Source organism: Mercurialis annua, linkage group LG3 (assembly GCF_937616625.2).
Source record: "Mercurialis annua linkage group LG3, ddMerAnnu1.2, whole genome shotgun sequence".
NCBI lineage: Eukaryota > Viridiplantae > Streptophyta > Magnoliopsida > Malpighiales > Euphorbiaceae > Mercurialis > Mercurialis annua.
The window spans coordinates 69,894,643-69,909,894 of NC_065572.1; the positions used below are offsets into that span (position 1 = coordinate 69,894,643).

General features: G+C 30.3%; 2 protein-coding genes across 3 annotated transcripts; one reads left to right on the forward strand and one right to left on the reverse strand.

Moving 5' to 3' along the window:
- Positions 1 to 989: 989 nt before the first annotated feature.
- On the forward strand, positions 990 to 5,904 carry LOC126673902 (ubiquitin-like modifier-activating enzyme 5). 2 transcript variants are annotated; one of them, XM_050368218.2, is made up of 14 exons: positions 990 to 1,145; positions 1,312 to 1,380; positions 1,479 to 1,592; positions 1,980 to 2,108; positions 2,319 to 2,387; positions 2,702 to 2,854; positions 3,041 to 3,077; positions 3,173 to 3,255; positions 3,436 to 3,510; positions 3,701 to 3,775; positions 4,557 to 4,643; positions 4,727 to 4,842; positions 4,981 to 5,027; positions 5,580 to 5,904. In XM_050368218.2, the coding sequence occupies exons 1-14, from the start codon at positions 1,053 to 1,055 to the stop codon at positions 5,717 to 5,719; spliced, it is 1,287 nt and encodes a 428-aa protein (XP_050224175.1). In that variant the 5' UTR covers positions 990 to 1,052; the 3' UTR covers positions 5,720 to 5,904. The 2 variants fall into 2 exon arrangements, with proteins under 2 accessions (XP_050224175.1, XP_050224176.1); XM_050368219.2 differs by having other exon boundaries at positions 991 to 1,145; positions 5,583 to 5,904.
- Positions 5,905 to 6,172: 268 nt separating this feature from the next.
- LOC126673903 (uncharacterized) lies at positions 6,173 to 9,435 on the reverse strand. The gene is made up of 9 exons (XM_050368221.1): positions 9,123 to 9,435; positions 8,953 to 9,028; positions 8,702 to 8,741; positions 8,504 to 8,562; positions 8,394 to 8,431; positions 8,064 to 8,127; positions 7,843 to 7,896; positions 6,783 to 6,881; positions 6,173 to 6,558 (listed from the first exon to the last, which is right to left on the reverse strand). Exons 1-9 carry the CDS (start codon positions 9,299 to 9,301, stop codon positions 6,499 to 6,501), a joined length of 669 nt encoding a protein of 222 aa, XP_050224178.1. The 5' UTR covers positions 9,302 to 9,435; the 3' UTR covers positions 6,173 to 6,498.
- Between the last annotated feature and the right edge of the window lie 5,817 nt (positions 9,436 to 15,252).

Genomic DNA, 15,252 nt, shown 5'->3' on the forward strand with positions numbered 1-15,252 from the left:
GATTAATCAAGAATCGGTATAGGTGATCGCCCAAAACTCTAAAATCTTAATAGAATCCGAAAAAATAAAACACAATACATTCAAAACTCCACTCTGTAACGGGAAAATATATTCTGAAAACATAAGAAAAACACAAAATATAAACATATAGGTGAAAAAACGGTGAAATTTTGGTCTAAGACCGGATATCACTATTTCCCACTTCGAAATTTAAACCGGAGGAGAAAACATGGAAGGAATAAAAAAAAGTATGAAGAAATTACACTGTGTACGTTCTTTTTAAAAATTTAGACAAAATCTTTCTAAGGTCATTATATTTTCCATTTTTCATTTACTTCGTCCCTATATGTTTTTTTATCCTTATATTTTCAAAAATAATTTTATGAATTTCTACTATTAATAAAAGTGCGAAGTGTGAATGACTAAATAAAATTATTTTTATTAATATAGGGACTAATTAAAGAAACAAAAATAGTTAATAAAACTTTTGTTTAAAGTACATAAACTAAATAAAAAAAAAAAGCTTAAGGACGAAGTAAAGAAAAAATGGAAAGTAAAAAAACCTATCAATAATCTACAGAAAATTATTAAAAGTGTTATTTTGTAAAAAAAAAAGAGTGAGAAAAGGGCATATTTTTTTTTTCAAAAACAAAGAGCGTAATTTTATATTTTTATTTTATCAAAAATAGAAATTCTTGCGAACAATCTTAAATTATCTATTCACGATATATGTTTATAAAGGATTAATTTATTTTTAATTTATTAAATACTATAAATAATAATATTTTATTACAAAATTTAATAATTAAAATTTAAAGTTAATAGCATTTTTAATTATTTATTTAAATCAAATAAACAGAACAAATCTAATTGAATAAGAAAAGCCCAAAGTCCACTTTTATGTTGATTATGGGTCGATGGATACCTCTTCATATTGGGCTAGAAAGCCCACGATGCACTTAGGAAAACTAGAAAGGAACCTCTGATGCAGTAACGAATAATTAGGCAAATCAGACAAGACAAGATCGCAGTGTCAGTTGAGAAGAGCAGCAATGGAGACTGAATTGAAAGAGCTGCTCACTGATCTTCAATCATTCATATCCTCGTTGCCCGACGATGATTCTAATCAGCCATCAATTCACAAGGTAAACAATTCTTATGTGTTTTAGTACTGTTAATTCTAACCGGTGAATTTTCAATTGCGAAATCTGAAGTTTGATTAAGATCATGCTGCATTTATTGAAATTAGAGCGAGTTAGATTAGGTTTCATTTTCAATAGCTGAATTTTATGTTTTTTTTTCTTTATTCAGCTGCAATCGCGTGTTCAACATCTCACGAAGATCGCGAATGCTGCTCCTGCTCGGCGTTCAAAACTCAAGGTTTTTGTTTTGTTTTGTTTTGTTTTATTTGAATTGTGAATTTGATTGGAGTTTTTGACTGTAAATTCAATGCTCATATCTGACTTGATCGGTTATAGGATATGAGTGCAGAGGTGGTGGACAGTAATCCATACAGTAGGCTTATGGCGCTTCAAAGGATGGGCATTGTGAAGGATTATGAGAGGATTAGAGAGTATTCTGTTGCTATTGTTGTATGTACTTTGACTCCTTTGCTAATATAGGTATTAATTCATTGTGAATGTAAGGTTAATTATGAGGAATGAAGATGGATATGTGATTCTTGCATGTCTTTCCACATTGATTTAATTTAACGATTTTCGAGAAGTGTTTGGTTGCAAATGAGAGGCATGCGATTCTTATATAACACATATTTTGATTGGCGGAAAAGTAAAATACTGGCCTTGTTCATTAACAAGAGTCAGTGTTCTGAAAAACTGTTTGTAGTGTATTGATTTCATATCCCTGATTTCAATTAATAACTTGAGTCTGAATGTTTGTCTCATTAATCCAAATATAAGTTACAATTCATAATCAATTATCCTAATTATGCCGGCATTGTTGTATATATACTGTTTTAGGGAATTGGCGGTGTTGGCAGTGTTGCAGCTGAGATGCTAACCAGATGTGGCATAGGTCGCCTTTTATTATATGATTATGACAAAGTAGAGTTGGCCAACATGAATAGGCTTTTCTTTCGACCAGATCAGGTATTTCTTTTATTTTCCTGTTTTTTGTTTTGTTGGTGACATATGGCTCTAATAACTTGGCTTACAATAGTACTAAGAAACTCATTTTCTTTCCCGCCATTTAGATTTGATAGAATGATATTTTAGCCAACAGATTTTCAGCTTCGCTTGATTTACTGATATGTAAAGCCGGTGAGTTCCTAACTGATTGACAAACTTTTCTGCTAATAGGCTGGTATGACAAAGACTGATGCTGCTGTTCAGACCCTTTCAGACATTAATCCTGATGTTGTGCTTGAGGTAATTCATTTCGTGCTACCTCAAACCTTTCAGAAATTATTTCAGAAATTATTCCTGATGTTGGCTTGCAACACTTTGTCCGTACATAAGTTGCTCTAAGCCCCTAATGCTACTTAAATTGGTATACCAAAATATTCATTAGTCTCTGTATGTTGTAATTCTATTTTTATAAAATTTCTGCTAATTATTATTTCAGCCTCATAATTGATTAAGTTATTTTTTTGCATTGTTAACTTATCTGGAATTAAAAATAAAAATTAATTGCCTCATTATATGTCAAATGTCTTCATATTGATGGGTCTTTTCATATTCAGAGCTATACTATGAACATCACAACAGTGCAAGGATTTGAAACCTTTGTTTCTGGCTTGAAAAATAAATCGTTTCGCCCAGATAAAGAAGGTAGCGGAGTAGATCTTGTTTTAAGCTGCGTGGATAATTATGAAGCAAGGATGGCTGTTAACCAGGTGAAGATGATACTGTAGTGATCGACTTTTTTATGATTTAATACTCTTATTAAGGCTTGAATTCTAGTGTTTATTGAATTTAAATTTCTATTGGATGACATTTACAAATTATAATCTTTAAATTGATGTAATTGTCTAAGAAAAGTTAAATTTGTGTATCTCGAATGTTTTATGGTGTATATGCAGGCCTGTAACGAGTTAAATCAAACTTGGATGGAGTCTGGTAAGACCTATATTCTTGTGTTTTTTTAATTATGAGTGAAGGTGCTTGCTTTTTTTGGCATCTGTTAATTTATTTAAAATTACACTTATCGGCAGGTGTATCTGAAGATGCTGTTTCGGGTCATATACAATTGCTGGTTCCTGGAGAAACTGCCTGTTTTGCATGTGCCCCTCCTCTTGTATGTTCATTTAGTTTTTTGAAATTTTGGAAACATTGAAGAAGCTTTAGAATCTGCAACCACAAAACTAGAAAATTATGAAACGGTTATTGCATGTTGTGAATTGTTTTTGTACATAATTGGCCTCCTTTCTCATTGTATTGTTATGGTCCTGTAAAATCAATGGTTATGATTTTTTAGATTGTCGCATCTGGTGTGGATGAGCGAACACTGAAGCGTGAGGGGGTTTGTGCAGCATCTTTGCCTACAACAATGGTAACATGCTTGCTTCTAGAGTTGCTTGGTTCTTTTTAATGTCCTTGACTATAAATGAGTAGCTAAAAGAAATCTTTACATTGGCTGGCAGTGTGATATTAGAGTTTTTCTAAAATATAAACTTAATTTTTACACACTGGGTGTTCGCTTTCATTATTCTAACTACCCAACGATATGATATGCATTGCAGGGAGTTGTCGCAGGGCTCTTAGTACAAAATACACTAAAGTTTTTGTTACAATTTGGAAATGTATCCCCATACTTGGTAAGTTCTATGCAAACATCTCTGTTACTCTTCTGTAGCCTTATACGTCTATCATTGCTTTCTTGCATTTTTGTTGATGAATTTGATAGTTTTTATGGAAATTATATGTATTTTTTTGGGGGGAGGAAAGCAAATCATCCAAGCGGACAGAGACCTCAATTTCCATTAGATTCATTCCTAAGCTTGCTTTCTTCCAGCAAGATTCTCAGTCCGAGAGGGCTGTAATTTTCACCCAGTCATTAACTTATTTCATACTAAGGCTCTTTTATTTCATTTTGTAACTAAAAAATCCCCGACATCTCAATGAATGTAACAAATAAGTCATTGTCATCACTTCTCCACATTTTCTGTCAAAAAATGCTTTAGATCGTGGCTTATTTTCACCCACGGTCCCCATATTTGGGTGCCGCATCAGAAGTTGCCTGTCGCCGCTGTCGGTAACAGAGGTATGAAAAATTGGATTTTAAGGGGTTTTGTGTCACACGGTCTGGAACTCAAGGAAAGTGACTGAAGAGAGAAGAATATATGGGGATCATGAGTGAAATAAGCCCTGATTTTGGTGTTAATTAAAATTCTGTTGCATCTATTGAAATGTTACTGTTATATCTATTGAAACGTCAAGAATTTTCTGGTTACGAAATGAAGTAAAAGGACTTAACGGGAAAAAAGGCAAAAAAATAAGACTCTAGATGAAAATTACCCAATTTTTGGAGTTAAAATCAGTCATCACGAGTTCCTTGAGCTATATAGTTTTGAATGTTCTCGTTTTGTGGAGTGACAGGGATACAATTCTCTTAAAGATTATTTTCCAACCATGGAAATGAGGCCAAATCCTCAATGCTCAAATGCAGCCTGTTTGGAGCGTCAGGTAGCAAATGTTTACGTTCTTTAATTTGAAGTAGTTCCAGACTTCCAGTCTTGACATTTAATTTTATGATTATTATCATACAGAAAGAATATATCTTTGCGAAGCCAGCTAGGGACGCTGCAGCTAAAGCCAAGATGGAGGCAGAAGCACCATTAGCTTCAGAAGCCCCACTTCATGCTGACAATGAATGGAATATAAGGTAATGCCATATGCTAATAAAAGCAGACTTTTGTGCGTAACTTCAACATTCTAGTTTTCTTTTTTCTGTGTGGGGGAATTTCTATTTCCGGAGCTTTGGCATCGAATTTATGAAAACTTTTTATTTGCATTCTTCCAGTGTTGATGATGATAACGAGCCAGGAATGTTAGATGCCACAACTTCAGGTGACTTTAAAATTTCATTTATTAGTTCAATTTTTGTAATCATGGATGTGCTGGTAGTTATAGTCACATCACAGGTTTTACTTCCTAAGCATGACACTTCTAGAAAATTAGGACACTCTTATAAAAAAAGTTATATTGTTTGCAAAACTCAGACAAGTTCAGAGTTTTCAGCCTTAGGTAAGTTGGTTAAGTAGTAGTAGTAAAAAAAATTGTTTGGTTCATTTTATACATCTTACTTCCCAGGAAGTCTTTTTGACTAAAAATTTTCCAAACAAAACCTAGGTAAGTTGTACTTTCCTAGTTAAATAGATAGTAAAATACCATAATATCCTTAAATTTAGTTATTTTGATTATTTAATGAGGATTTTATTATCTTAACTTTCCGGGAAATTGAAAAAGAAACGAGCAAAATTATTATCACTTTGTAAATAACTACCCGAGTAATTAATTTCTCCAAAAGTCTATAATTTACGAACCAAAGAAGGTTTTCATGTCTAGCGTGCTTTGTCTATTGGTAGTTTGTTGCTTTCTAATTTCTCTCTTGTCTATCAGCAGATGCTCTTCCAGAAGGTCTTATGCATGAGCTTCCAACTGCAGACGAGTTTCAAAAGTTCCCAGTTGCTGAGGCAACGACTACTACATTTGATGACCTCGAAGACCTCAAGAAGCAACTTGAATCCCTTAATTATTGATTTAGGTTCACTGAAGATACAAATAATGTTTGGTGGAGTTAAAAATGGCTCCACATTTCGATAATATACAAGCTCTGGATGAACAGGCCAAAGCTCTGTTACAGTTTTGTGATTATGATACCCCATAAATTAACTAAAAAAGTTTTTGAAGTATAAAACTAATGGTAAAACTACTCTTCCATCTACATGCTTTTTTCATTTTTAGGATTTCACAAAATTAATATTCTAATTTGCATCTTGAACCTATTGATACAATTTTGTGTTTACATTAATAAATTAAAAGAAAAATGCCACGTTCAATTTTAATTTTGAACCGATTGCCCCATACCTAACCGCAGCCAAGATAATAGTTTCTATCAATTTTATATCTCTCTCTAACATACGATGGACCTGGAATCACTATGCATAGACCATTCCCACTTTTACTATCAGTTCGGACACTGGCACGAGCAATTACCATGTCATGAACATGACATAAACTTTTAAACAACCTTTTTAATCCCACGAGAGGGGGAATTCAATATTTTACCAACAGCTCTTTCGATTCTTCGAATATAAATGTCCCTTTTCAGATGATATGCATTGTGCTATATGCTGGAGTGTCTACATTGTCACAGCCCCAAGATCATTTTTTAGGAAACAAACAGCCCTCATAATTTTCGACTTTATTGAAGTTAATAATAATAGCCAGGCAGATAGACCACTTCCCGCTTTCATGGAACAGATGATAAAAGATGAGCAATCTTCAGACTATACGTACAAGATGAAACCAAAAGTCATCATCTAGGATCTTCGAACTTGATCAAAATTTGATCCATTTGAGGCTGATGTCTTCTGACCTGCAACCACATAAGTATATATGCGGAAAAAAATGATAATAGTTTAAAGAGTTCAACAATGTTGCTTCTAAGTGGGAAAGGTTTGCAAGTGTTTGAGCATATATGATCAGATTGGTGTGCATATGATGCTTCACTATTGGCCATATTAAGCTTTAACAAGGCTTGTGCAGAAAAATCAATATCAGAGTTTCACTATAACTGTTCCAGGAAATATTAATGCTTACCTTAATTCCAGCCATTGATAGTAGCTTCTGTGAAGCAATGCATGCTATGTCGGAGTCACTTTTCTTCTCCACAAAATATATAACTTCTGATACTCCTGACTGCAAGAATAATGCGAGAAACCGATTATAACGATGAACCAAAATTCCAAAGAAGCAATCAATTAAGGTCCTAACATTTCAAGAACTCAACAAATGCTTTTAGATGACCAAAGAAATGTCATTGGAGAGTTAGATGTGTCATAGAGGTAGTACTTGCTAGATCTCAAAGACAATGTAAAATTTCTAGAAAAATAAGCCTCGGCAGTTGACCAGGTTGCATCCTAATGTGCCATTTGATCTCCTAATAAAGAATAATACATCTACTTAAGCCAACATGCTAATGATGAAATCTACAGTTACAATTTCTTTTTGAACTGATAATTAATACTTGTAATTGAATCGAAAAATAAATTTCTAACGAAAAAAAGATGGGTTAATGTCATAAAAAATCACGAACTTTACACGTTTTCTCATTTTCATGCACGAACTACCACTTTTTTCAAATTCATGCATGGTGCTGAGGTGTCACGGCTTCATTGGTGTAATTCGCTAAGGTGGATGTCATTTTACACCAATGAATGAGTGCAACCTCAACACCGTGCATGAATTTGAGAAAAAGTGGTAGTTCATGCATGCATGAAAATGAGAAAATTTAAACCTCGTGATTAAAATAAAAAAATGTGTAAAGTTTGTGATTTTTTTTGACATTAACCCAAAAAAGAATTATATTTGCATCAAATAATAGATGAAACTATAGCAAATACTTGTTGTTGCAAGGCATTATGTCTAAAACGACATATTCAGAATGAAATTAATTAATCAGCTTTTTGCTACCGCTAAAGCAAAATAATTTGGAACTCTTGATATAATATTTTTACAAATAGTGAACAGGAGACGAATCATTGCTTTACAACTTGATGAAGCACTCATAAAAATAAAGCTTCCACAGTAAGATGTTTATCATGACTCCAAATTTAACTCCAAATATAGAAATAACCTGCATAATTATCGAACTTCAAACCTGAATAATTATCTTGGCACACTCATTGCAGGGAAACATAGTCACATAGAGTTTCTGTAGAAATTAAGGAAAATAAACACTTTCTTAGTTTATCAGGTTACAACATTTATCACGCTGATTCACACATACTGAATTCTCAAAATCTCCATAAAGATAGACAGACAGAGGACGCCAATGAGCCAAACACAAATAAGAAGAAATGAATGGAAACTATTACTTACCTGACCAGCAGCAGAGGCATGATTTGTGTTCAGAATAGCATTAACTTCAGCATGGCAAACATAACTACAACAGATGGCTAGATTAATAAGTGGCAATCCAAAGATGCTCAGTTACTCACAAGACATCATAAATAAGACAGGAGTGGCTCAATGAAAGCTTCAACAAAGCACAATCAGAGGCAAGTACATTCTTCTTAAGCAAGCAAAGCACTAAAAAAAATGTCGGACATAGAGCATCAAGTACGAATGAACAGACACATATGAGTAATGAAGAATCAGGCAATAGGTTTGTGAATTGACAATAAATATCACAAAAAGCATGAGACGTACGGATACTTTGTCTCCAAGGGATCCCCAGTCTTAGATTTCTGCAAGACAGAAGACGAAATTGAGCAGAAGTACTTCCATTGTAACAAGATAAATTTTATCAAAATGCAAACCTTTGCCCAAGGAAGTTTGTCATCTGAGCAACCTCTCGGAAATCCATTATAGCCAATGCCTAAACAGTGAAATGAAGCAAGAGTTATGAATACATCATTATTCGTTGTCAATTAGCGGCAGATGACAAAGATTCCATAATGAGGCAATTAGACGATTAATCATTAAACGTACTATTTAAATGAGCAGAATGACATTACCAAGAATAACTCCATTTTGACTGACCAAGCATGCACCAACCTGCAAGGCTAATCCACTAGTAAACAACACATATGCTAATTCAGATTCTAAAAATCAAATGTATGAATTTTATTGTCTATTTTTATTTCTAACAGTTGCAAATACATATTTATAGTACCGATTTTTGAATTTTATTTTTGCAATTACAACTGAATCAGAATTAAAAACAATAATTATTAGTTTAAAATACATAAAAAAAAAGAATCATGACCTGCCTGTTTGGATCTTTGGATCTTTCAGCTGACAAAAATGCAATTGCCATAAAATAATCGTCCCATGACAAATACCTGAGCTCAAAATCAAACAAAATCAAAATAAAAATCCCTAATTAATAAGAAATAATAAAAACTTAGACAAATAGTTGAGATATATATAACTCACTCATTCCTTTTGGAAGGATCGAACGGACACCGAGCAGAACATTTCTTAGAAATGACGCCGTTTAAGGACGGATGATTATGCTTTTTCTGGTTGGAGAAAAAGAAGCGAGCCGCGAGTGCAGATGCTAATGCACCGAAGATCGTTGCTGTAGAGACGAGAACAAACTCTCGAGAATTCATACAGCTCGGCGACTGAGTAAGTTTACCGGGAAGTTCAGTGTGGTCAAATCTTACCCTTTCGCGACAAAATTCGCCGCTACGGAAATAGAGAGTTTACTTTACTGGTTAATTAAAAAAAAAGCGGGAAGGTAAACAGGAAGATTAAGAAATGGACACACACACTGGATTTGAACTTGAAGTCCGAACCTCAGGAGAGTCGTGGGTTAATAGATTTGGGCCTTGGCAAGCCCAGGCCTCTTTTAAGGAATTTTTTTAGAGACGAATACAGAACTGTCCTAATTAACAAAAATAAGGAATTAGTCAAAAAATCAATTTTATCTGATAATTAAAAAAAAATTACATAATTTATGTAATTTTTTAATATAAAAAATATATTTTTTATACATATTTTATTTATTATTAATACATTTCTAATACAGTATATAGAAAGTAATATATTTCGTATTTTTATAAATTTTTTGAAAATACTTATTTTTATAATTTTTTTCTATTTTTTGATGTATTTATTCTATGAGTTGGTTCCTCAAAATTAATAATACTGCTATTTCCCATGTACGGTAGATGTTTGTCCAAAAATTCTTTATAGTTTTTAAGTTAGCTCACTCTCCATGTCAATAACAAAATTATCATACTTTATGGTGTGTTATTGGCTTAATTACTTAAAAAAAGCTCACTTTAAATTTTTTTTTTATACCCTAATTTAGTAAAAAAAGCCATTTGTACCCAATTTCGGATTTTTAGTTTTCATCCTTGCTCAAAAGTATTAAATTGTACTCTTTTTATTTGAAAAAAAGTTTAAAATAATCTTTCATTTTTAACATATAATTACCAATTAGATATTAATATTATTAATAATACAAAAATACCATCTTCAAAAAAAATTAATAATAAATTTAATAATTTTTATTAATTTTTTCCGGAGCCGCTGCCCCTTCTCACCACCGCTCCTTCTCCACGGAGATGGAGCAGCGGCGGCTCCTCGATTAGTTCTGGGAAGATTTTTTTTAATTTATTTAATTTTTTATAAAATAAAAAAATAATTAATTATTATGATATATTTTATATTTTTTAAGTTGAAAAGATTTGATTGTATGTTTTAAAATAGAAAAAAGTATGATATAACCCTAAATTTAATTGTTTTTAATGATTTCATCCTTGTGTTGGATATGGACGAAAACTAAAAACCCAAAATTGAATACAAATGATTTTTTTATAAGGTCAGAGTATAAACGAAAAAAAATTCAACGTGATATTTTTTTATATAATTAGGCCTTTGTTATTTGCAGTCCGAATACTACAGTTACTTTTCTTGTCTATACTTTTAAAACAACTAATGAAAAGGAGTCATAAGTTTATCTACCATCTCATCAATATTATTTTATCATAGTAATATTTTACTAAATTAATTTTACATCTAGGCTCTAATAGCACATCTGTCTCAAAAATCTCAATAATTTATGTCTCTATTGTATGATTATTTTATATAATTAAAATGAAATGTCAAATTATTGAACTAAAATTATTGTAATTTTCTAATGAGACTGTATTTGTATAAATAAAAAATAGATTTTATTTTTTTATATATGTAACGTGAGGGAAAAAATATTAGGTACTTAGATAACAATATCATGCATGGACAAGTTTCTTTATTGTGAACAAAAGAAAAGAAATTGTTAGGACACTTTTGAAGGAAGCTTTTGGTTTTTAGGTCAGGCATGGCATAAAAGTGCAAAATTTGCCAATGAGGCTTAGTTGGACTCCATCATACCAAATCATTGTCCCGAACTCACCTCCATTAATATTGGATATTAAGGATTTTATTTACTGCATAAAAGAAACATGAACAGGGGATAATTAGGGTCCCTAAATTTATATGTGAAAGTAGATTATCTCAAATTGAGCTATTTTAATTAATTAAAAATAATATTTTTATGTTTATGTTAATAATTTTAAATTAGGAATGCATTTATTTTGTACAATTTGACAATTAATTGACTTAATATATAAAATATTATTTGTAATTGATTAAAATAACTACGTGTTAGGGAGTAATTGATATGACCCACAAATTTAAAGATCGTGATAACCATTTATTAAAAAAATATTATCTAAATTTAGATTTATGTCTTATTTTTTTAAATTATGATAAAAAAAACACCAAAAACCCCTTTAAATACTTTTTAGATGACCCTTTTCATTTTATTTATTTATAGTGTCATTTTGACAAATCAAAATTAATTATTGTTTATCAAGACTTATCGTGAGAACAAAAAATGCCGGTGGAGATGATCGAACTCGGCGTAAGGCCCCAGGTTAGGATTCTGGTATGAAAGGATGTGGGTTAAATTGCTGCTTTCCACATGAATTATTTTAAGAATCATGTGTTCTTTTATTTTTAGAAACAATTAAGTAATGATTAATGGAATAATTTTTTAATGTATGTTTGGCCTTGAAATGATAGGTATATGCTATGTAGCTTTTTCCAATATTAATTTATCTTACATCATATTAAAATTTAATTTAGATCCGGCTGTGATATCCCTATTTAATAGAATTGTACCTAAAGTTATTTATTGTATTTGTGAGTATAAATCAATATGGGATCTACCTCAAATGTATCCTTATAATTTAGCATAAATAATTGATGGAACCTTACTGATGAAATCCATATCTTTCGACAAAAAAAAATACTGATGTATCTTATTTCAATCACGGAAAATATCTTATTTTAACAAGGTTTCAACATGCTATATTTTCACCCTATAAAAATGTATTTATTGATTGAGAAATAATATTATAACTTATAGTTGTTTTGTCTACAACTGAAACGAAATACATGTCAATCATATAAGAGGCTGTATATAGTTGCAAGCTCTTACTGATACTTTGATTTTAAAGTTTAGAAACATATCATGTATTCTGGTAGTCAAAATGATTTGAGATTGGTTAACTATTTCATTTATCACGATAGATAAAAATATATTAATGTGAAAGTTGAACTTTATTTAAAATGTATAAAAGACGTGAAATTTCATACAAAGATTACAAGAATTAACCCCGCGAATATGTTATCAAATCATTGCATACTAAAAAGTTCAAGAATAGTATGGAATTAATAAATATTTGTATTGTATGAAGGCTATGTTGGGTTCATGAAATGGAATAACTTGAAATTGAATAGCTATTCCAAAAGGAATGGAATAGGCATTCTTTAGTTTTTGAGAGAAGTACTTATTCCACAAAATTATGGAATAGCAATTTTATGAAATACTTATTCCATGGACCAAAATAAAGAATTGTCATTTTATACGGAATAGCTATTCTATTCCACAATTAATTTCATGAACCAAACATGGCCGAATTCGGCCATGTTTGGTTCATGGAATGGAATAACTTGGAATTCAATAGCTATTTCATAAGGAATGGAATAGTCATTTTTTATTTTTTGAGAGGAGTACTTATTCCATAAAATCATGGAATAGCAATTCTATGGAATACTTATTCCATAAACCAAAGCAAAAAATTGTCATTTTATACGGAATAGCTATTCTATTCCGCACCTATTCTATGAACCAAACATGGCCGAAGTTCTAAGTGGCATGGATGATAGAAAGTTTTTTGCTTCCACTTGGAAAATTTCAAATTAAGATGAAGCTTTTGCTTTAATGCATTTTATAGCCTATTTGGTGAAAAGATTTCAGGACTCCATGTATATTTGCTAAGGGGGAGATTGTTGGATTTTGTGGCTCATGATTGTGATATTTTTATTTTAATAGGACTGTGTTTAAAATTGTTTATCAAATTTAGAAATTTAAATCAATATGTGATTGTATTTAAATTGTATTATTAACGTTTAATTTAAATGTTTGATATTAGCAGTGTACTATAGTCAAATGGTATAAACGTTGTACAGCAAACTGTTAGATTGTGGGTTCAAATCCTCCCGCAAACGCTCCTCCATTTTAATTATATAAAAAAAGTTTGATAGTATTATTCTGTTATAGCTATCACTTTTGTTAATAAAATAATTTTTCTCTGTTAATAAACGTAAATCATATTGATCGAGTCACATAAATTTTCATATATTTATTTCTTTATGTTTGTCTTATTTTACGTAAATATACATTATATATTGGAATAATCTTTTACAGCTTAGTTTATTGATTGAATTACATATTTCTTTCTTATATCCAAAATGTGGTATCTTTTTAACTTTTAATTTCCATATTTTTGACTTGGCATACTAGAAAGAATAGCAATCTGATAACAGAAAAGCTTTGATAGGAAGGAAAAAGAAACAATTTAAGTTTTGCGAATGGAATTTTGTCCGAATCAGAAGATGTTTAGAGTCAAGACAATCAAAGTTTGCACATGCATAAAGTCGAAAGAATCTTCATCTGCAACACCCCTTCCCCATATACTTTTTTTCTAATAGTACTAAATCATTATAATTTTCTTCTTTCAACTATGTCCATGCTTCATAAATCTGAATTAAGAGAATCAATCATCTTTCAAATGAATAATGATTATTATAATAAAAAATCGATGTTTGTTTTCTTGAACTTATTTGTAGATGATTTATTTCTCAAGTAAATTAGCCTTTTTAGGTAAAATTCTATTAATATTCACAAATCATTGTAATCTTAATTATTTAAAGTTAATTTAAACGTATGCATAATATTTTTTCTGACCTTTTATGTTGTTGAACATTTTTGGATTATATAATAAATTTATATATAAACAAGATAATATAAAGAGATAGTTTTACTTATAATGTGTTTGATTCAAATAAATTTAAAAATTTGTTATAGATAAATATAATAATGTGTAATTTATTTATTAATTCTTTTATATATACTATTTTTTTTAAATGATTCATATTTATAATAAATTATTTAAAAAAATAATTACAATTAAAATAAATTTTAGAGTAACTTAAATAAGAATTTATTCTCTTTGCAAATAACATACAATATAATTTCCGTGTGTGTGAAATCGTTCAATTATTACTTCCTTCAGTCTATATTACTTGTCGCTTTAGTCTTTGCCATGTCATTAAAAAAAAGCTACATATGTATGAATTTATAAATACTTTTACTAAGTTAACCTACATTATAAATTTATCAACATTTACGACTGGATTTATATTTGTATCATTATATTATTTTAACAAATTAATTAAAGATAATTTTTTTTAAAAATCATTTTGATATTATAAAATAATAAATATTATAGACTAAAAATATTTAATAAAAGAATAAATATTATGGAATGATTAAAATATATATAATAAGAAAATAACTAATATGTACACTTATCTATTTTAAAAAATTTAAGATTTATGAAGATCTTCAATGATAAATTAATGCATTAAATATATATTTAGTTGAAAGTAAACACTAAGGCTAGCAATTCGTGTCATCGTGTTATAAACATGTCGTGTACGCATTTAAATATAGATAATTTCTCGCAACCTGACACCGACCCATTTAACTAATCGTGTCAAAATGTCAAACCCGAATCTGACCCGTTTATTAAACGGGTTAACACGTGTTGAACTGTTTAACCCGTTTATTAAAACAAGTCATAACAAATTACATGTTTAACCTGTTTAATACGTTTATTAATGACCCATTTAACCTATTTAACATATTTTTTAATTAAATAAGTATAATTAAACAATAAAACTCCAAAATAACCATAAATTTCAATACGACAAACAATAATTATGCATTATATGAATAAACCTGGTCTCATATAATAACTTAAATAATTTCATAATGAATAAATAAATTTAAACGTGTCTTAATGTATTTTAAACAGGTTAGGCAGGTTTAACCTGTCTAACCCACTATTTAATCATGTTATAAACAGGTTGACTTGTTTATGATCCAAATTCATATAAGCTCAACCTGAATCCGCTTAATTTCGTATCGTGTCGTGTCAACGAG